We start from the raw sequence: 21157 nt of genomic DNA on the forward strand, positions 1-21157 counted from the left end.
TAGGTAAAGGGTCCACTATAGGTTAACTTTACTTGTTCGTATGGTGGTTCGGAAATACTAATAGCTGATCAGCCGGTTAGAAAATGAAACGATGTCAACGCCTCAACGTCATTCGGATCGCTTGATACACGAACAAGTGATCGAATATTTGAAACTGCTTCGGTGTGGGTAAAAAATGTTCACATTTTGTCATACGTCAATTGAGTTTCTCCCACCACACGCTTAACATGATGTTTGGGAGGCTTTACCCCCAGCCTCCCATATCCCGCCGAAGTGTTGGCTGTGCGGGGGGATGGAGTGCCACTGTATTCCTTTAGTAATGCAAAGATCGTTGAGTGTGGATTGATGAGCCTGTTCTTCTAACAATTTTATTAGAGGAACCAACTCATGGTTGGTCCTACAAATGTTATCCTGTTGAATAAATGTGGTTGACCATACCGCGTCTGCTAATGATCCGTTGCAAAGCAGCTATAAGGTTGGAAGGGCCAAATACTTGTTCGTAAATATTGTGTATCGGATTCTTTTATCGTCGCTGATAAACGTTCGCAATAGTTTCTCGAAACGGCGCTCAGCGGTGATAAGAGAATCACCAAGATGACACTTATGCTTCTACGGCTTGTTCTGATACTGGCAGACAGGATGCCTCGTGACATGTTTCGAATTCCCAAAATTTGTCAACGTGGAGATCCTCGTTACTCACATTCATGTGGCATGTCTGCTGTTGCGTTTGATTTCTGCTCCCTGTCATGCCACTGACAGGGTGTCGATTTCCTGGAAAAACCTGGAAAATCAGGGAATATCAGGGAATTCATTTTTGGATCGGGAAAAACAGGGAATATCAGGGAATTCCTGAATTCAATCAGGACAATTTTATTCACGCAGCAATATTGTTGATCAATTTCGGAATCGAATTAATTTTCGTGTAAAATATACGCAGATTGATCGGTTGAGTTAAAGCTTGTCACATGTGTGGTGGCGATGTGATTATCTTTCAGTTTTTCGTAGATTTTTTATTCGTTTTGCGCCGTACAATTATCAGACTTCACTCGCTGTAGTGCTCGAAATCGGCAATTTACACGAGATCTACAGCGTTTTCACCAACACCAAGCATTGATTACAGAATTTTACGCTCAGAAGCCCCAAGCACTCTTTGATCATCTTCCTTCAGCGTCCATGATTTATGTCCGTATAGGGTTACCGGCAGCATTAACGTTCTGTAGAATGCGTTTATGCGTTCATGCGAGTTGACCACCTTCGGGACTTCAGCTGGTTACGTAATACGCAGAAAGGTCGATTCGCGGCTTACTTACTTACTTATTCAGCCGAGAGCCGGGGTGGCTTTTGCCGTATCAACAATTCCTCTCCATTGTACTCGGTTCTGGGCTACACGTCGCCAATTCGTTGCGCGTCGGCTCCAACCTGGTCGAGCCATCGTGCACGTTGAGCCCCTCTATTCCTGGTGCCGGCAAGGTTCATTACACAGTCGTCCGGCATCCTTGCGACGTGGCCGGCCCACCGTAGTCTCCCAACTTTCGTCAGATGTACGATGGGAATCTCTCCAAGCAGTCCCTGTCTCGTCTGTACGTGTACGTCTCCGGCAGCGTATGCTCCTAGATCGAAACGTCTTGCGGAGGAAAAATCAGGCTCGATTTCCAGCTGTAATGCCTCGTTGGATCTCCTTACTCGTTTTATTGTCGGCGGTGGCCAGAGATCCCAAATATACGAACTCATCAACCACTTTCAGTTCATCGCCGTCAATGGTTACTCTCTCGGGAGCCTCTCCCTACCATATATTTGGTTTTTGACGCATTAATTTGTAACCCTATCCTCTCCTAGCCTTCGTTTTTAGACTGGCGTAGATAGCCTCCGCCGTCCCACAGTTTCTAGTAATAATGTCGAGGTCGCCTGCAAAGGACTGGGAGTTGGCTACTCTTGCTGAAAATCGTTCCTCTCGTTTCGATGCCCGCTCGCCGGATGACACCTTCAATAGCTGGGCTACAACCCTGTGTTCGATTCCAATGGGATGCTATTTCTAGCTTTTCCCATGTCATCAATTCACCTTTCACGGCTGATGTGAAGGTGCCCAGAAACGGTTCAAGGCCAATAAATTGCTGAACCGATCCTTGTCTTGTTAGGTTGTCAGTAAATTCATTGCCATCGATTCCGCAGTGACCGGGCACCCAAAGTAAAAAAAACTTTGTTTTGGCGGGAGAACTCCCTCAATGCTGTGCTGCACCCCAAACTAATTATGACACGCATTTGGCGCACTTGAGTGCCAGTAGTGCTACTTGACTGTCCGTGAAGATACCGATTTTCGCATGCCTGTACTTTCGTTTCAAGCATATTGTTACACAGATGTATATTGCATTGATTAAGCGATTGAAGCAAGGTAGTTGAATCATCTTTTTGCTATAAAAAGTTAAAGTTAAACGAAATATTTGATTTTCAATGATGTTTTTGTTAAATAATTATATCTATTCAATTAAAAATTGTTACGAGAAAGCTATAATAGGGTACCCAAGTAACAATTTGGGTTTTATTACACTCTTATGATGGCATTTAAGACCAAAATTAGTCTTGAAGACCTCCATAAGAGTACAATAAAACTCACATTGTTGCTTGGGTAAGGAACGAGTTAAGCAGTGTCACCTATTTTAATCAGTTGAACATAAATGAGCCGAAAATGCACTTTTTTATTCATATTTTCAAAATCTTTTGATAGGATCATCTTCACAAATCACTTAACCATACATTTGATTCACACAAACACAATTTATTGGGTTTCTGACAAGAAATATGATGAATTAAAAATTGTTGTCCAAAAACGTACATTTTTCAGCTGCTCTTCAGCAATCGCCACCTCGCTACTAACGAATCCATCACATTTTTCAGCACTGATTACAACCACTCTAAAAGTCAAGCACTCAATAGTCACATACCATATTATTCACTCTCTTTTTTTCTATTATCTAAGGCTTTGTCACTAGCCGAAAGTTTTATTATTTTCTAACAAAACTGAAAACAAATTCTGAATTGACGGAACCTGTTCACCACTAGCAGCAGCTGCAGCACAACTGATGAACTATCGTGTTGCCAAGACACTGTTTCGGTTCTGGAAATAAGAATTTTAAGTTTGAAATTAACTGAAACCTCCTATGGTGAAAACGTGGTTCAATACTTTCAAGAGAAATGTATGTTCATAATTAATTTTTCTTTATTAAAACAACACAAAAGACAGCTTTTTCAATAATTCTCGAATATCTTCGCATCACGAAGAGTGATTTGATAAAGCAACGATGTGTTTCAATGTTATTTGCTTTGACAACACTGTTCTGAGTCGGATCGTCTGTACTGCTATATGTTTACCTCTTTTATTCTCCCACCATCCTTATGAACAGCGAGTTGAGACGTCAAACTCACAGTTTCCCATAAGAACACTAGAGAATAAAAGAGACGACGAATACCATTTGCCGAACGGTGCGGTGAGTGTATGCCCCGATAAACAATTTAGACAGATGGCATTTCACGCATCTATGCCGATACGCTATGCCGATTACGCATCAGATGCCGATTAGTAGGTCGCGGATAGGAACGCAAACTTACTGAATAGGGGGAAAAGCTCGAGGGATTTTTTATGGGTACGTAAAAAAATTCAGATTTCAGGATTGCTTAAAAAAGCACCTTGCGGGTGAAAATGGGTTCGGTGTGTTCAAAATTAGTTCCGCCGCTCCAACTTTTAAAGCGAAAAATCAAAAGTTTAGCTCAAAAATAGTATCTTCCAATGGTAACAGCTTGAAGAACTAAAGATAGCAAGAAGATTGGTATGCTGATATCCCCCACTTAGTCAACCCATCGCTTGTAATAAGGTAAAACAATCAGTGACCCGCTTAGACTGCTTAAAACTCGTTCTTTACCCTACATGATTTTTTTAATGAACGGAATTGAGAACTTTTATGCGCGGAATTAGGAACTTTTGCATAAAAGCGCACGGAATTAGGAGCTAACATATTGATTTTACTGATTCATTTCGCAGATATTTCCAATAGCATATGGCATATTACAATATTTTTTCTTAAAAAGATATTATATAATGCCAGCGTATCCGTAAATAACATTTCAAGTATAACAAAATTTCAAATTTTGGCGACTTATAGAACTTGAAAGTTTTTTAAATGCACGGAATTGAGGCACTTCACGGTGCGCCTGCTTGAAAAGCGGTGGGCTACTTTCCTATAGACTCCGGAGCCTGTGCAGGCCCCCATTTTTGAACCATCTGTAAAAAAACAGATAGTTCCAGATGGAAGATCTGGCCCTCCATTATTCCACATTGAGCGATCTGTTTCAATCACCTCATATGGAACGTCGGCCTAGCTTTCATGCAGTCAGAGACTGAAGTTACTAAGGATATCAGATTGAACTCTCGAAGCATGCGAATATGACCAATTTTGTCACCTTCGAGTACATATAGTTTTGCTTCTTTACAACCGTAGTGCGCCGAGCTCCACTTCCTTCTTCACATGAAGTCAGTAAGTCTAGCATTGCCTCCATGGCTGCAGTAGGTGTTATACGCATGGTACTGGTAACTAAAAGATAGGTCAGGCGCTGGACTTTGTTTAGTTTGGCATGGGCTGTCACCTCTTTCACCTTTGGTCACCATACGATTGCAGCATAGGTTATCCTAGACCGTGCAATAGTAGTTGAGGCTCGTTGAGGTTTCAATCCCCAGGTTTTGCCAATGTTTTGTCTATATCCGTATCACGTGGGTCTTCGATCCATTTGCAGGCTGCAGCTCCATGTATGGGTGGCCCTTGGGAGAGGATGGTCCACGCAATCAAATCCGCTATGAAGAGCATCAAATCAACAGTAAACATTCCACTTTCTTCTTGAAAGCCTTTACTTTTACATTCAGACCAATGTGTTAAGATTGGTGTTCAGTGAATAAGCTCATATCGAAAATCTAAGCCACTTATTGTATCCGTCGCACAATTTACAGAGAAGCAAATTCTTACCTAACAAATGCATAAGCCACACATAAGCCCGTAATGGTCAGTAATTCGATGTCGTTTTGCGTTCCGTTTCGGAATGATGCATGAAAATCAAAATTCAAATTTTACTTTTCGTTCACGTTGGTTACAACTACATCTCTTACCTTATGTTTCAACTCGATGCTTGCCTGAACCGAATAATTTTCACCGAACTTATATTTATGTTTTGTTTTTTTACATCGTCCATCCCAACCATTAACCATTTATGTTTTCGGTAGCCGCTACTCACCTGCACGTTTATCCATGAAAAAAGATTTCAAATCGCTCTCGACGAATGTGATAGAAAGCATTTCCAGCGTCAGGTAAGTGCACGACGCCATTTTTCGGTATGCCACATTTTAACCACGGTTAGCTACTAGTTTTAGCGTCACATTTTTAAATTTTGCATTTCCTTTACATTGTCTCGTTGTTTGTGAGTTTTCCTAGTTTTATTAATCAACTAAAATTAAAGTTTAAAATGTCTAACGATTGTCCTCGCTTATCCACACAGTCCAAGCCTGACGGGTAAGAAATCCAACGAGATCCTCCAGGGTGGTCTCAGTAGTATTAAGAACGCTGCCACATCGGTGGCGAAAAAACTAGACGAAATTAAGGAGGCAATTTCGGCCAACTCAACGCCAGTTAAAACGGGCTCCGGTACTATCTGCACGAGCAATGGACTGGTAGACGCAAAGGATGGACACGGATCGGAGAGTGATCTGCTCAATGAGGACGGCAGCACCGTTAATGGGAATCGTTCGCGCCGAGTGTCCAGTGAGTTTGACCTGTGGGGTCGGTTCAGCGAGTCTCGCAAATCTAGCTATAACAATCTAGTGCCTCTGGGGGAGAACACGACCTCGAGCAATAGCTTGAATGCCTATCCGACGCTACCGGAGAATGTTTACCAGTCGATACCGGAGGTGATTGCATTCGTTTTGCTCTAAAAGTAATTATGCTGATGATTTTCAATCCGATTTACAGGTGTCCGAATCGAACGAGTCGGACTATGTGATACAGATTATGTCCTGCTCGCAGTGTCACAACTGTTTCGTGCTGCTGTACGATGAGGACATTATGGCTGGGTGGTCGGCTGAGGATTCCAATTTGAATACCAGCTGTCACGCTTGCAATAAAGTTACGGTTCCATTCCTGAATGTACACATTCTGTCCGAAGAACAGCGAAGATTGACTTCCGCCCAGCAACAGCAGCAACCGCAACAGTCGGACGTGATCAACGTGCCATATCTGAACCCGTTGGTACTTCGGAAAGAGTTAGAGAATATTCTTAACCAGGAGGGAGACTACGCTCTAGCCAAGGCTAGCTTTGTGGAGGAACATCCCATCATCTACTGGAATCTAGTGTGGTTCATGGAACGAATCGATGTTAGCACGCATTTACCAAATCTGTGCCTACCGAAACAGGTTTGACCTGATCAGTTGCATGATGTAGTTCGAAGTTTAATGAATTACATTATTTTTAGGAAGGGGAGAATGTAGATCCACTTAGTAATTTGAAGACCGTCTCAGTGCAGTGCTTGTGGGATAATCCTCGGCTGCATTCCGAAGCTGGACCAGCAATGTATATGCTTTGGAGGCAAAATCAACCGTCCAGTCCGTTGCTGAAGGCACTGCTCACCGATCAGACGTCCATCAATCGAGCGTAAGATACTAAATACAGAACTATCTCTTTCAAATTATTACCGAAATTCATTGTTTCATTTCAGCGTAATGCAACAGGTCATTGCTTCGATCCGTTGCAACGATTTGTTGACCCCAGTTAAGCGGCTAGCTAACGAACGACACAAGCTAAAACATCGAGGTGTCGATCGGACTCACTCTATCTATCGGGACATCCTGTACCTGGCATTCATCGCAATTGGTCGGGCCAACATCGATTTGATCTCGTTCCACCGGGAGTACGCGGCCGTGTTCGACAAGCTAACCGAGAAGGAATGCAACACCTACTACCGGGCGCAGGATTTACCGCCGTCGTCAGCGGCTATCTTTTGCCGGGCGTATTTTAAACCGCTGATGTTGCCTTGACCACTGCCCCGGCGATACGAGTTCTGTTCGGGCTGGGAACCGAACTCGAACTCAGCCGCAGGTCGACAGATCCGGCCATCGCCTGCCGAACGCAAAAGGTGAGCCCATCTACTACTCTGTATTCTACGCGATAGAGATGTACTACTACTGTAAATTATTCTGCTTAGCCGACAATGAACGAGATACAATACTACTTCTTGAAATTATAGGTAGGCCAAATCGTCCCCCTCATCTGGTTGGTTATTAGAGAAAAAACAGCTCTTTTGTGAATCAAGAGCATAACTTTACTACTCGACAAGTACCTACAAGAAATATTTTCACTTCTACATTATTTCCACTTCAGTTACTAAGAGAAGCTAACCCTTTTTTTAAAGTAAAATTTAGGTAATGGCATAAAAATTATATCTATTTCGTTACCTGCGTTTTGTTTTTATGAATATAACCAAAATGCTGGATTTTTCCTGCAAAAAATAAATTAATTATTTCTGCGTTTTTTTATTAAACGTTATTTTTATTAAACAAACGCATTTCGTAACAGTAAAAATCTCGTAAATCTCCTAAACTTACAATATCCTAAATAACTTGACTAAATAACTGGATCACAAACAGAATTCCTGCAAACCACTAACTCAAATTAACACAGCTCAACACACCTAGAAGTGTACTTTCCAGTAGCTGAAGTGGAAACTTCAAAATGAGATTAATCATTCACACTACAACAAACTGATCATCGCCTTGTTGTTGTCATTGTCATCATGCTTTGCTCAAACACGATGAACGGTAAAATTGTTGTGATATGAGGCTGGCAAAATAAAACAATCAACCTAGTAAAAAACTGAACGCTTCATGCGCCTCCTGTCCCGAGGACTGTTGTTACAACAACAGCACCACAAGCTAGGAAAAGATAAAATCATTTTACTATCGGATTTGTGATACTAAAAAGGAAAAGCTGCTCCAGAAAGCAATCTACTTAAATAAATCAGCAAACTAAGCACGAGCGGCAATCGGTGTTTCCATTTTCATCTGCTTCTTGATGCTGGTTTTCTTTTAAAGCAATTAAGGCTGAAGTAGGGCAAAAAAAACAAAGGAATGTATAAGCGAAGGATGCATACTCTATTATTTCTAATTTCGTCTCATTAAAACGCGCACCTAGGGACAACACTCCGTAACACTATCGTATTTGTTTGCTTTTACTTGTTAGACTATAATACTGTATGACTCATCATCGTTTTCGCTACAGGGTTCGAAGAGGAATATATAATGTTACTGTGTAGGGCAAGCCCTGTTCTAATGAGCAAGAAAAACTAGTTAAAATATTGTGTGGAAAATATATATGTACGGTTCTTTGAAAGTTTGCATTTTTCATATTAATATCACACACTCGCGTTCCTTTCGTGAACATTTGCTGTTCTTACAGTCATCTAGACCCAAGTTTGAGTTCCAAAATTTAAGATAAGCTGTGCATGTCTTAAGGTTGGCTTGGCAAAGAGTGAACATGTGCAAATCTACCACGTCTGTTTACTAACTCCTATTGCTACCTGCACGTGGTGCCTAGCAAGGGGGAACAGCAGCTCCTGTTCACTTTAAGATGCTTTACTTCTTCAAACCATCTAACTTCACAAACGAGTGCGTTGTCGCACCCGCTATTGCTGACGCTTGATTTTGAACCATCATAGCAAGTATCAACCTAATTTGTTTTGTGGGAAAACCATTTTCAAGCAAAATCCATGACAGCTCATTTTGTATAATCGAATCGTACGCCATCTTGAAATCTATAAACTAATGGTGAGCCTGCAAGTTAAATTTCCGAAATTTATTAAGAATTTGTCACTAGTTGAATATTTCGTCCGTTGTGGAGGGTTCCTTTTGAAAACCGCTTTGGTATTCGCTAACGAAAGTTTTTTGTAACCTTCCTGGGCTGTCCTGCATTTAGTGCACCGTGTCTACTTATTCAACTGTACCTCAGCCAAGCAAAATTTGAAAATATCATGTATGGGGCATTTACAGAGCTAATTATTATCGGTAAGATTGCTGAACTAAGTATTGCTCTATCAAGCATTTACGTAGAAACAAAGCAAAACCTTGGGTTTATACCGTCTTTAGCCGTTACCCTTCTTTATCGACAGACTTCGCAGCCGGCTGTTAGAGTACATGAAAATTACGGGGCCCATAAAACCTTACGGGCGCCTGACATTCACGCCCGGAACTACCGTTAAGTATTACTTCGGGGAAAGGCTGTCTGTACACTGCTCCATACAAGTGTCGAGACGTGAACCGGAGATGGCGATAATCATAACGTCCATTCCTGCACAGCCACCCTCGCAGAGTTTTTCTCAGACTTGATGCTACTCCATATTGGTCGACCGTCCACTTTGCTTGCCCCTGTAACGACGTGTACCGAACCAGACAGAGTTGGCGACCATCATGACTTCCATATCCTTACGGCTTCCTATCGAGCTCAGCACTGTTCTGTCGAGTTCGGCACTTCCACTTTACCTGTCGAGACGTGAATCGATCTAGGGATGGCGACCAACATGACTTCCATGCTTTCACGGCCACACTCGTAAGTTTTCTGACCAATCACAGTGCTGCAGCTTCGAGCTTGCCTCTCCGCTTCCACTACGTCTATCTAGGTGTCCTAGTTACCACCACCAATAATAACAAAGAGCAGGGCGGCCAGTTCATACAAGTTCCAGCATATTTAGGGTTGCCAGTTGTTTAAATTGAAAATAGCCCCCTTAGTTTGCATGAGGAATCGTTCAAACGACGGGGGTCCTCTGTATTGATAATGATACGCTGGCCAGTAGTCGTCGGTAGCTGCTGCTATGCTCATATACCTATTCGGCATGATTCTGGCTAATGCGTTGATAGTCTTCGCTGCCTTCTCACAAGCGTAGTCGACGTGGCCGCAATGTTGCGATTGGAGCGAGAAATCAACCATGCCTACTCACACGCGAAGCATTCAACGCTTACGCCGCACACGCAGCCGTAAAAGAAACAGCCGCCGGTGCTGTGTGCAGACATTCTGTTACCCACACACTCGCGCACGCGCATCCTCACTTCGTCTTCCTACATAGCTTATTCCCGAGTCCAAAAACTCGTGGGGAATCGGCTGCCCCTGAGGCTGGTGGTGCACTGGGATACAAATTTTGCATTACCTTTTCTTCTTCATCCAAATTCACATGGGCGACTTCAACGCGAAGATTGGCTTCCCCCATAGACCAGACTAGACCAGACCAAATCGACCACATCTGCATCAGCCGGAAATGGAGAAGGAGCCTTCTTGATGTACACAACAAACGCAGCGCTGACATTGCATCCGACCATCATCTTGTTATCGCTGAGATACGTCTGCGCGTCGCACGTGTCCAACGACGGGAGAAGAAAGTTGGGTGCCGCTACGACGTCCGCCGATTGGAGAATCCTGAGGTGAAAAGGGTCTTTGTTGAACAACTTGAATCTCGAGCCTCGGAGTTGCCACCTGGTGGAACCGTCGAAGAGCAATGGACCGGCATCAAGAACGCCTTCATCACGACCAGTAATGAAACCCTCAGCAAAGCGCGCAGTGGGCGAAGGGAGTGGATTTCGGATGAAACTTGGAGGAAGATCGACGAGCGGAGAGAGGCGAAAGCCGGCATTGAGCGAGCGCGGACCAGATCGGCTAAGACAGCTGCCCGTCAACGATCCGCCGAACTGGAGAGGGCTGTTAAACGTGCTTGTAGGCGGGACAAGAGAGCCTGGACTAACTCCCTAGCCGAACAAGGAGAAACTGCCGCCGCCAATGGTGATATCCGTTTGTTGTACGATATTTCTTGCCGCCTTAGTGGTGCCAGGATGAATACAAAGATGCCGCTAAAGGACAGAGCTGGTCAGCTATTGACTGACCGTACAGAACAGCTTAAGCGATGGACTGAACATTTCGAACAACTCTTCCGAGTTTCAAATGTCAGAGACCAACAAAACCAGCAGCGTACGACGCCTACAGTTCGTCGAATAAATCACGTGAACTCGGAGGCGCCATCGCTGGATGAAATTGTAGCAGCCATCAAGAGTATGAAATCCAATAGAGCGCCAGGGATAGATCGTATTTCAGCCGAAATGCTCAAAGCTGACCCATCTTTGTCAGCCCAGATGATGCATCAGCTTTTCAGCAATATTTGGGAAACCGTAACTTTTCCGATGGACTGGATGCAGGGCATATTGGTCAAAGTCCCTAAGAAAGGAGACCTAACGGAATGCGGTAACTGGCGTGGGATCATGTTGCTCTGTATTATTCTCAAAGTACTCTGTAAGGTAATCCTCAACCGGATCCAGGAGATGATCGACGCTACTCTCCGGCGGCAGCAAGCTGGATTCCGTGCTGGCCGATCATGTGTAGACCATATCACAACGCTCCGCATTATATTGGAGCAGATCAACGAATTCCAGGACTCTCTTCTGCTGGTGTTCGTTGACTTCGAAAAGGCGTTCGACCGACTCAATCACGAAAACATCTGGGGCGCACTTAGGCGTAGAGGAGTTCCAGATAAGCTAGTCTATCTCATCGAGGCTCAGTACGAGGCGTTCTCGTGCAAGGTTTTGCACGACGGCGTCTTGTCCGACCCCATAAGGGTTACTGCTGGCATGAGACAGAGCTGCATTTTATCACCGCTTCTGTTTCTCATTGTTATGGATGAGATATTAGTTGGAGCAATTGACAGTAGACCAAATCGAGGATTGCCTTGGAATCCTCTAACGATGGAGCAGCTAAATGACCTCGACCTAGCCGACGACATTGTCTTGCTCGCACAACGCCGAAACGATATGCAGAGCAAGTTAGACGACCTCTCCGAGAGCTCCCAGGCAGCAGGTCTCACAGTGAATGTAGCGAAAACTAAGTCAATGGTAGTGAACACTGACAATTCCACCAACTTCACAGCAGCGGGACAACAAGTTGAGCAGGTAGCCGTCTTTCAATATCTTGGTAGCCAAACAACGCCCGATGGTGGTACCAAGACTGATATAGCCACACGGATCAGGAAGGCCAGGGGTGCCTTTGCAGGTCTGCGAAACATTTGGCGCTCAAACCAGATCACTCTACGTACGAAAACCCGAATCTTTAATTCAAACGTTAAATCTGTACTGCTGTATGCCTGCGAAACGTGGTGCGTCTCAGCGGAGACAACGCAAAAACTGCAGGTATTCATTAACCGGTGCCTGCGATATATTATTCGTGCCTGGTGGCCTGATAATTGGATATCCAATGAGGAACGATTAATCGGTGAGCGTTGTTTGCACTAATCGATTAATTCAACTATTCGTGCTAGTGGTGTTCGATTAAAAATATTCGAATATTTCTTTGAATAATTCGATTAATCGAACGATTATGAACGATTAACGAGCATTATTCGGGGATTATTCGTACTGATTAAACTATTCGATTAATTCAACTACTCGTGCTGGCAGTATTCGATTAAAAATTATTGGAATATTCCTTGTGTTATTCGATTAGTTGAATTAATCGAACGATTAACGGACATCACTACCTGCATCCAGTTTTCAATCATTCCGATTGCCTCGGTCGCCAGCATTTCCACCTCCTCCAGTGTTTCGCCTGTCACCGATAACACGACATCATCACCAAGGGCTCTATTCTCACAGTCACCTCACTCACCTCACCTAACAGCTCGCCATTTGATTTGTACAGTCACACAGATGAGCGGTGTCACCTAGGTGACTGTGAGAATCGCAAATTGTGCTCTCACCTAAAAAATTAGGTGACTGTGAGAATTGGGCCCTAAAACAGACAATAACCACACCTCTGGGAAGCTTCATAGTTAGTACACCGTTGTACATACCGTTCCAAAGCGTTGGGCCGAGGATGGAGCCTGGCAGAACTCCCGCCGTAATGTTCATCGTCTTTCGCCTCTCAGAGATTTCGTAAACAAGCGTCCGGTTCTGAAAGTAACTCTTCAAAATTCTACATGGGCATTCCGGGACAAGCATAATATGCAGCGACTCGGAGATGGCCTCCCAGTTGGCCCTGTTAAATGCGTTTTTTACGTCGATAATGATCGACGACATTATATCATTCGCAGACCCTCCAATTTATATTCGGCATCAGGGATAGACTGCCAAAAGTGACATCTATGATGGATTCGCGACCATCTTTATGAAAGATGCTAACGATACCTTCGTTGAACAGTGCGATTCCCAGCTTCGCCAGGGCTTCTAACAGACTTTACCCTCTGGCGTTGGTGCATCTGCTCCCCCACTCCACAACCCAAGCGCTAAAGTCTCCCGCAACGATGATCGGCCTTTGCCCGATGAGTTTTTCGGTCAGTGCTTACCTGACGCTGTCCTAGCAGTTTGAGTAGTAGGAATCAGTAAAGGTGAACCCATTTTCTTCCGCTGCTTCTGTAAGATGATTGAAATATCGGAAGCAGTGTTCAACCGTAGCGTGATTGAAGATCCATCAATGTCGATTGTCAGAAACTTTCGTCACGAAAGATAGCTAACTTGGTTTATAGAGTAAATACCATTTACTTTATTCTTCCCCTTTGACGCCGCTTTCGTCGTTTCGATGATGAATTCCGGAATGTTCGATGAAGCGTTTTCTTGAGTGCCGAAAAGTTCCATAATCTGCATCATCCGAGCGTTTTGCTCCGCCATCTCCTTATTCTGTCGCAAAATTTGCTGATACAGGTCTTGAAAATCGCCACCAGATCTTGCCATTTTGAATGAGTGGCTCTTCCTTCAAAGCGATGAATTCGAGTTTAAATCCTCGTCACCAATATGTTATACTTCAATCTTGTAGAACTATTTATTATCAACTAACTTGAACAAAGGCTATAACATGAATGATGAAAAATCTATTCTTCATTTGAGTACCCGGTCTACTGCAATCTTGTGCAACGAAGTTTTGCAAATTAAACAACACCTTGGTAACAACTTGGATGGTTACAAGGTAACAGTATCACCCTTCCTTACCTAAGATAGTAGAATAGTACAGCCGTCAGCACTATAGCGTCTAATCCGATCGTTTTCCTGTCATTCCAGTATATTCCAGTATACCAAAATTAGGATCTTCCTGGAACCGATCCTAATGTGCCCTCGGCACTCCTGACCTGGGTTTTAGCTTTAAAGTCTTGAGCTTTAACAGGATACTACGACATCTGCAGCTAGTTTATGGGACTTAAGCTATGCTCGCGTCTCTACACCACTGCACTACACCACCCGGAGGCACTACGTACCCCTCTCTCCCTGTTAGCACCCAACCGAGGTTGCAACCAAAGTCTGGTATTTGGTCGTCCCTAGGTCCGGTTGCGTCCCAGCGTGGAGGTAGGGATAAGAGTTCCCACTCCCATTTAATGGCTATATAGGGTCTTCCATTCCATTGTCTTCCATATTTCATACCCACCGCTTCGTGGCTCTGCTGCGGAGCTAAAATACATGCTGAAAGGATTGCGTATAAGAGCGCTGGGAATATAGGCTCCACTAGAAAAAATTAATGAATTTTCCTGGTTAGAATATTAGAATAGCATTTTTTTCCAATTGTTCTACGATTCTTTGAATTCGTCATTTCTTAGGAATCGCAGTGGACGCAGATAAAGCTGGGTATAAGGCTTCAAATGTAAAAGACGAAGCTTATAGAAAAATCGCTTGGTCCCTGATGCCTACAGTAGAAGATGACCCAGCAACTGAACAACAGTCGGATTGATGTTTGTTGAATCCTACTTTGGAATGAATTCTGTTTGGTCAGATTCTGAATACATATATCCTAAATTTAACGTGTAATAGAAACAGGGGATCAGAGAAGTTTCTTCCGTAACATGTAATAGAAAACTCATTTCGATCTGGTTTAAAATGCTTTAATAATAAATACACGGGACGCACAAATCTCGGGTTGAGTGTTGCACCGCAACTTTTTGATCAGTTGCGAAAGGTGCCGCACAGGCCGGAACCGCGCGGCATCCGCCATCTGTGTATTTTTTCTTCAGTTCATCATGATATTGCTGGTCTAAACTACGAGGATGTAAAGGTTTATATCCACAAAGTGTGCAGATTCTCTTGGAGAGCAAGGTTTTGATTGGTGCAGGAGTGTCTCTTTCCTTCCCTCGCGAACGTCAGAGCGAGTCTCACGATATTGCCTAGTTTAGGTTAGATGCGGAATGCGTTGTTACATATTTATTTTCTTGTTTGTATTTTTCTGCTGTTGGTTATTCCATTTCGTATCTTTTGCACCAATACAGGTAGTATCTCCGTTTGCCTATTGCAATAGCTAAGTTGTACTCATTTACACTTTCGTTACTCGCATTTTGGATCTAAAGGAACGAATAATGTACTCGAAGTGGCAACGCAGGATGTATTCAAACATAAACCTTATGAACTAATAAAACACGTTTCAACCATTTTCAAATGATAAAAGTCTACACTGTAGACACGAACGAAAACATAAGTCGAGCAATACAAAATAACTCGAAAGAAATCTCATTTTCAATCACTCACACTCCCAACAGCTTCACAGGTCAGTATTCTGAATATACTGGTTTTTGTTTGTAATTTCTACATACTAGAGAAAATGTAAATTTGGAGACTATACGGAACATTCCCATGGAAGTTCCGAACTTAATCTACACGCCGAACTAGAGGGGCTGATGCACATTCATATAAATTTTGTTGGCAGGCGGTTGCCCGGTAAATTGTATGGATCGATCGATGTAGAAATCTGCATGCGAATTTCCTCTCTTTTTAATTAGGTGAAGCGTTCCTTTTCGGTGTGGAAGGAAGCAAGTCCATCGTTTTACACACCCAACCGGCGATGTCCACATCTTCTTGCTCGATATTTTTGATCCAATCGTGATTCTAAGTGAAAAAAAATTGTTTAAAACTTGATCTAAAGTTTGAGACAACCGTTACTCACTATTAGGGTTTTTAAATCGGCACGTTCTTCTGGATTCTTTTTCAAGCATCGTTCCACGAAATCCTTGAAGCGATCCGTAAACGAATGATGCTCCAACTTTGGAGGCGGTTCGTTCACAATGTAGTCCAACAGCTCGAAGATGGCCATCGGTTTTGGCTCGATAATGTTCTGACCGGGCGAACTGTCGTCACCCTTGTCCTGAAAGATGTAGTCCAACATTTTCGCATCCGGCGGTGGAATCGGGTACATTCCGATAGCCATTTCCACCAACGAAAGTCCCAACGACCAGATGTCTGATTGGACCGAATAGTGGGTACCTTGTAGACGTTCCGGCTATTTAAGATTACCGATTAAAAATCGTAAACCTACTAACAGTCAATCAAAGAAAAAAAAACTACTCACCGACATATAACTCCTGGTACCGACAAAGGAATTAGCCATCGAGTCAATCAGCTGTCCCGAAACGCCGAAATCACAGATCTTAATTTCCCCGCTGCTGTTCACCAGGATATTGCTCGGTTTCACATCCCGATGCATGATGGCATGCTTATCACGCAAATAACTCAACCCCTTCAGAACGGCGCAGGTAATCTTCGCCAGAATCGGTTCCGGTATACGTCCCGCTCGCTTCAGAATCAAATCCAGCGAGCCCCCATCCATGTACTCCATACAGATGCTGATCTCGCCATCACTATAGAACGCCCCGTAAAAGCCGACAATGTGAGGAAAGTTACAATCGTGCAGAACCTTCAGCTCGCGGATGATTTGCTTCTTGATGGCCGGTTTCACCTCCAGATGTATCAACTTCCGGGCCATGATTAGCTGCGTTGGAATGTGCCGAACCTTCATTACTACTCCCCCGTTGCCGGAACCTAGTTCACCTAGCTTTTCCAGATCTTCATCGCTCAGTTCACCGATTTTTTCCTTCTGGCTAAGAAAAACTTTAATTCTCTTGCGAGCATTTTCGTCGATTTCCAGCTCTTCCAGTGTTTCCGTCAGGGCGTCGATGCTGTTCTTCGGTTTTCCCAGCAGGTTGTGCTTTCCAATGACGTACTCTGTGCCGGACGGGGTCTTGAAGGATGGCGTGGGGGTCGTCTGCTGACCGGTCGGAACATCCACCGAACCCGGTGGCAGTGTTAGATTCAATTTGTTCTTCGTCATCTTACTCATCGAATAGCTGCACTCTACCGGAGGGTCCCGAAAGGGAAAGGAATTGCTGCAAATCGAGCCATACAGTTATTGGATACAGATAAGAACCAAAAAAAAACAAATTTGTTCAACTTACTTCGATCAAAATAAACGGCGAAACACTACAAATCAGAGTTTTGCGGTGCGGAGTTTTATCTCGATAAGCTAACTGAAGGGGATTTTCAACTGAGAACAAAATCTGCTACAAAATATGGTAATTTACACACTTTTTTCCTGTTTTGACTGCAAAATAACTTTTCACTGGTGCACTTTTCTCTGACTCTCTACTCCTTTGCCTTTGTTTTGACATTTCAGTGAAGAAGTGTTCCTAGTTTGCTTAAATCAGTTCAATTTTGACTATTTTAACTTTATAACATGTATAACGCTTGATCTATGGGATGTTGGGGTATGTTCGCGGTGCAACCAAAAAAATTGTAATTCGCGCACGTGTGCCAATCCTCCTTTCGCACGCTTAATGGCGGCTAAGTAGTGGGTACACTTTTCGAAGATGTTTATTTGCTTTTGACAACTTTGCTCACGTACGCTCGATAATTATACAACAACAATCAAGGGTGGAAATGTTAACTTGACGTGAATAAAGTTGCCAAAGGCATGCTAATATTTTTCAAAAGTTGTACCCACCAGCCGCCATTAAGCGCGCGAAAAAGTGGATACTGTACGAACATGTTGGCCGAAAATGCTAACGAAATTGACCCGTAACTTTTTGTAGGTGGTTAATTGGTCGGTGTGAAGTCAGATCGAACCAAGTGACAAAATTCTGATTTCGAGAAAAACGCGTTCAAAGTTTGCTGCTCTGAATGGTTTATATAGCTGTTAATCGTTCGAAACTATCTCATAACTTTGGCGGTTGCGCTATCATATTTCTCGTCTTTGAGACGACATATTAACGAAAAACACTCTTTCACGCCACCATCGTTCGTGATTTCTTTTTCATTTGCGACCGAGACTCAAATTTGGCATGTGTGGTTTATTAGAGGCATGCATTTATTTTATGATGGTTTAAGGATAAGGACTCTCATACAAATAAAACAGAAATTTTGGCGTATGAGCCATATTTTCTGCTATGTAACAAGCGGTAAGCTGTGAAAGTAAACTAGTAAAAACTTCTCGAAGCAAAAGACAGTGAATCGACGCCGCTAACTTACGTGCCTGTTGTCATTCATGTCAAAGGAGAAGGAAATTCGAATGGCATGTCATGTTTGTGATGAACGTGCTTTGGCTTCAATATTATGTGTAACCAATGGCCCTTTTAAAGGCCACAAGCGAATTAAAGAAAGATTATTGAAACATGTCAAATTACGCATAATCATATTCAATACAATAATCTGTGGGCTGGTCATTCATTAGTATTACAACCATTCTGATGCACACAAGTGATTTTTAAAAGAAATCTATATGTCTCATTGGTTGCAGGCCTTGTACTTCAGGGGGTTCAGTCCACGTATTTTCAAAGCGACCATTGCATTCAATTTGAATATTTCGCTCTTCTCTTTTAAACATTCAATTGAACAATGGCACTACCAAATTCTTATAAACATACATATGCCAGAAATGCAGTTTACATTAGTCCTTGATCTAATGATCTGATATAGTCTCTTCGTCACCCTTTCGTACAACCCTTAGGGCTGTACACCTTGTAATTTTTTAATAAATTTCGGTCTGGATTTATTTCAAAATTTTTGAAATCATTGGTCGGTAATAAATAAATAAATAAATAACTATTTCTATAACTATCTATTGTGCCTTGCAGTAATTTTACGAGTCCTACCCAAAGTCGTTTTTTAATAATAATTACCCTGTGCTTACTAAATACACTGAAACTATTAGCGAATTCATAAATTACCCTGCCTCAGGTCGATTGGCACTCAGTTTTAATCAAAGTGCTGTCAAAGCGTTCATAAATTAACCGAGATTGCATTTCGGTTAAACTGACAGCATTCAGTTTGAAGCGCAGGTTAAAACTGTCTAGCATTACGGTTTACGGGTCGATCTGTCAAACTGCTCGTATCGTTCATAAATTTCGGGTTCGAGTTAGCACGAACCCAGGTTAATTTATGAATTCGCTATATGTTTGTCAAGCAAGGACGGGTACCGTGAGGAGGCAATAATCAAAAACTAATGGTTCAAATTGCTAAATGGCAAATATGTCTGGTAAACGCAGAAAATAATCACGCTAATCATTTTCGCGTGGGACTCTAAATAGGTGGAAACTCCGCAATAAGTAGAGGCAATACGTTTATCGCTTTATGAGGACTATGTGGAGCTGGGGAATGCCTTTAGTTCAAGGGTTGAAATAAACATACTTTTGAACGTCTTTTTGTGCAATACAATTTTACGGAGAAGCGGAACAGTTCCTCAAAAGCCATTTTTGTGGTAATTTACGCATTGGTGAGCACAACAAAAAGGATGGGATTAAACAAAATTATGGAGCCGCTAATCGTCGATTTAAAAAAAAACAGAAAGGTTGTATTCCAGACACAACCGCGTAGCTGGCGTTGAACTACGTTAGGCGGGTTTTTGCGAAGAAACCTTGACTTGTCTTTCACACCATATTGACATATGTGTGGCGTAAAATAGCGTTAAGTAAATAATAGTGCCAAATAATTGTATCGTATTTTTGGTATGTATTTTGTGTAATTTGTGATGCCAAAAACAAATATTTTTACCAGTGCCAGAATCGAATTACAGCCTGAATCCGTTAGTTGGGTCACGACTGCACTTCAGCGTGCTTCAGCCGTTTCGCTAATTGGGCCGACTGACAGTTGTTTGAAATGTTTAAACTCAAAAGTTCAATAGTATTTTGACATTCAAGTTGGAGCATGGCCTAACGAACGAACACCCAATTAACGAACCGTATCTCCCTCACGCACCCAGCTATTAACAAAAAACTCTCGTTAATATCAAACACTATTCACATATATATGTATTTTGATGATATCAAAAAATTGTTATGTTAAAAGGTCTGTGCTACAGGTTGAGAAATCCAAATTTTTGCAAGTTGATAATTTTTCAGATCGTTTTATTCATTTTAATGTTTGAAGGCTACTAAGTAAGTTAAAGTTGTTTGCAAAATGTTTTGTACCTTACTGCCTTATACTGAGTTGACGGTCAAATAAACACAAGCCCCACTACGGATCCCTTCTGCCTTGTCTTCTCCATTATTTTCGAAAGAGATTATTGTTTGACTATTGAATAGTAAAGAATTGCAGGCAACTGGCTGACGCAAAGCAGCAATTGAAACATTCAAAACTATTCTGGTATAAAAAAGTCGCTGATTTTCCTCACTTTGAGAATTGCTGCGTTACTTCACATACACAAATAAGGTAAGACAACAGTTCCGAAAAAACGACTGCGAAAGCTAAAGATATTTTTAATCCTGTTCGCACTCACACGAAAACCCATTGTCAAAACTTGCGTGAAAACAAAAGCAAAAAAACTTCCTTCACTTTTTTCCCACGCAAAAACCAAACAAATTGCTTTAACAAAATTGTTTACTTTCAGGACATCAAACTGGACTAGGTTTGTCGCAGTCCTAAGAAATCTTGTTAGGACCAGAGGACTTTATCACTCTTTTTGGCATGCTTCCCAAGCACAGATATCAAATAAGTATTCGCTATGACGGCGCCGCAGTGGAGACACCTACATTAGTTTCGAGTATGCGTGAGGCAGAATAGCGATTTGTTAAAGAGTGCAAAAGACAGAAATATGTCGGAAATAATTTTCACGCATTCAGCTACGGGCAGTTCTGTAAGTGGGGAAGAGATCGTGCGGTGCCGTCATAGCGAATAAGTAAACGTCGTATAGAATCCTCGACCTATTGGAACGAGGTTTTGTTGCTTTTTTTCTAACAATTTTATTCAGCGTTTCGTCAAACCCAAGCACGACTTCACTAGAGTCCTCCAGCATGTTCAGCAATCCCATGGTGAAATAGGGGGAATGCCGTATGTAATTAAATAGCTCATTTTGGTCTTTCCCAATT

At 42.6% G+C, this 21157-nt stretch overlaps 2 protein-coding genes across 6 annotated transcripts in view; one reads left to right on the forward strand and one right to left on the reverse strand.

The window, feature by feature from the left end:
* LOC128743878 (DENN domain-containing protein Crag) overlaps positions 1-8401 on the forward strand; it is a 117493-nt gene extending 109092 nt beyond the window's left edge. For 3 of the 5 annotated variants that reach the window (XM_053840564.1, XM_053840565.1, XM_053840566.1), the window contains exons 8-12: positions 5264-5347; positions 5536-5944; positions 6006-6446; positions 6506-6684; positions 6749-8401. In XM_053840564.1, coding sequence (XP_053696539.1) covers positions 5264-5347; positions 5536-5944; positions 6006-6446; positions 6506-6684; positions 6749-7067 — 1432 coding nt within the window. In that variant the 3' untranslated portion in view covers positions 7068-8401. The remainder of the gene's footprint in view (positions 1-5263; positions 5348-5535; positions 5945-6005; positions 6447-6505; positions 6685-6748) is intronic. The other 2 variants (XR_008412329.1, XM_053840567.1) reach the window with 2 other exon arrangements.
* A 6538-nt stretch (positions 8402-14939) lies between these two features.
* LOC128742054 (dual specificity mitogen-activated protein kinase kinase dSOR1) lies at positions 14940-17406 on the reverse strand. Its single transcript, XM_053838246.1, has 4 exons — positions 17255-17406; positions 16372-17185; positions 15970-16302; positions 14940-15911 (listed from the first exon to the last, which is right to left on the reverse strand). Exons 2-4 carry the CDS (start codon positions 17137-17139, stop codon positions 15798-15800), a joined length of 1215 nt encoding a protein of 404 aa, XP_053694221.1. The 5' UTR covers positions 17140-17185; positions 17255-17406; the 3' UTR covers positions 14940-15797.
* Positions 17407-21157: the final 3751 nt, after the last annotated feature.

This window comes from Sabethes cyaneus, chromosome 3 (assembly GCF_943734655.1).
Source record: "Sabethes cyaneus chromosome 3, idSabCyanKW18_F2, whole genome shotgun sequence".
NCBI classification, from domain to species: domain Eukaryota; kingdom Metazoa; phylum Arthropoda; class Insecta; order Diptera; family Culicidae; genus Sabethes; species Sabethes cyaneus.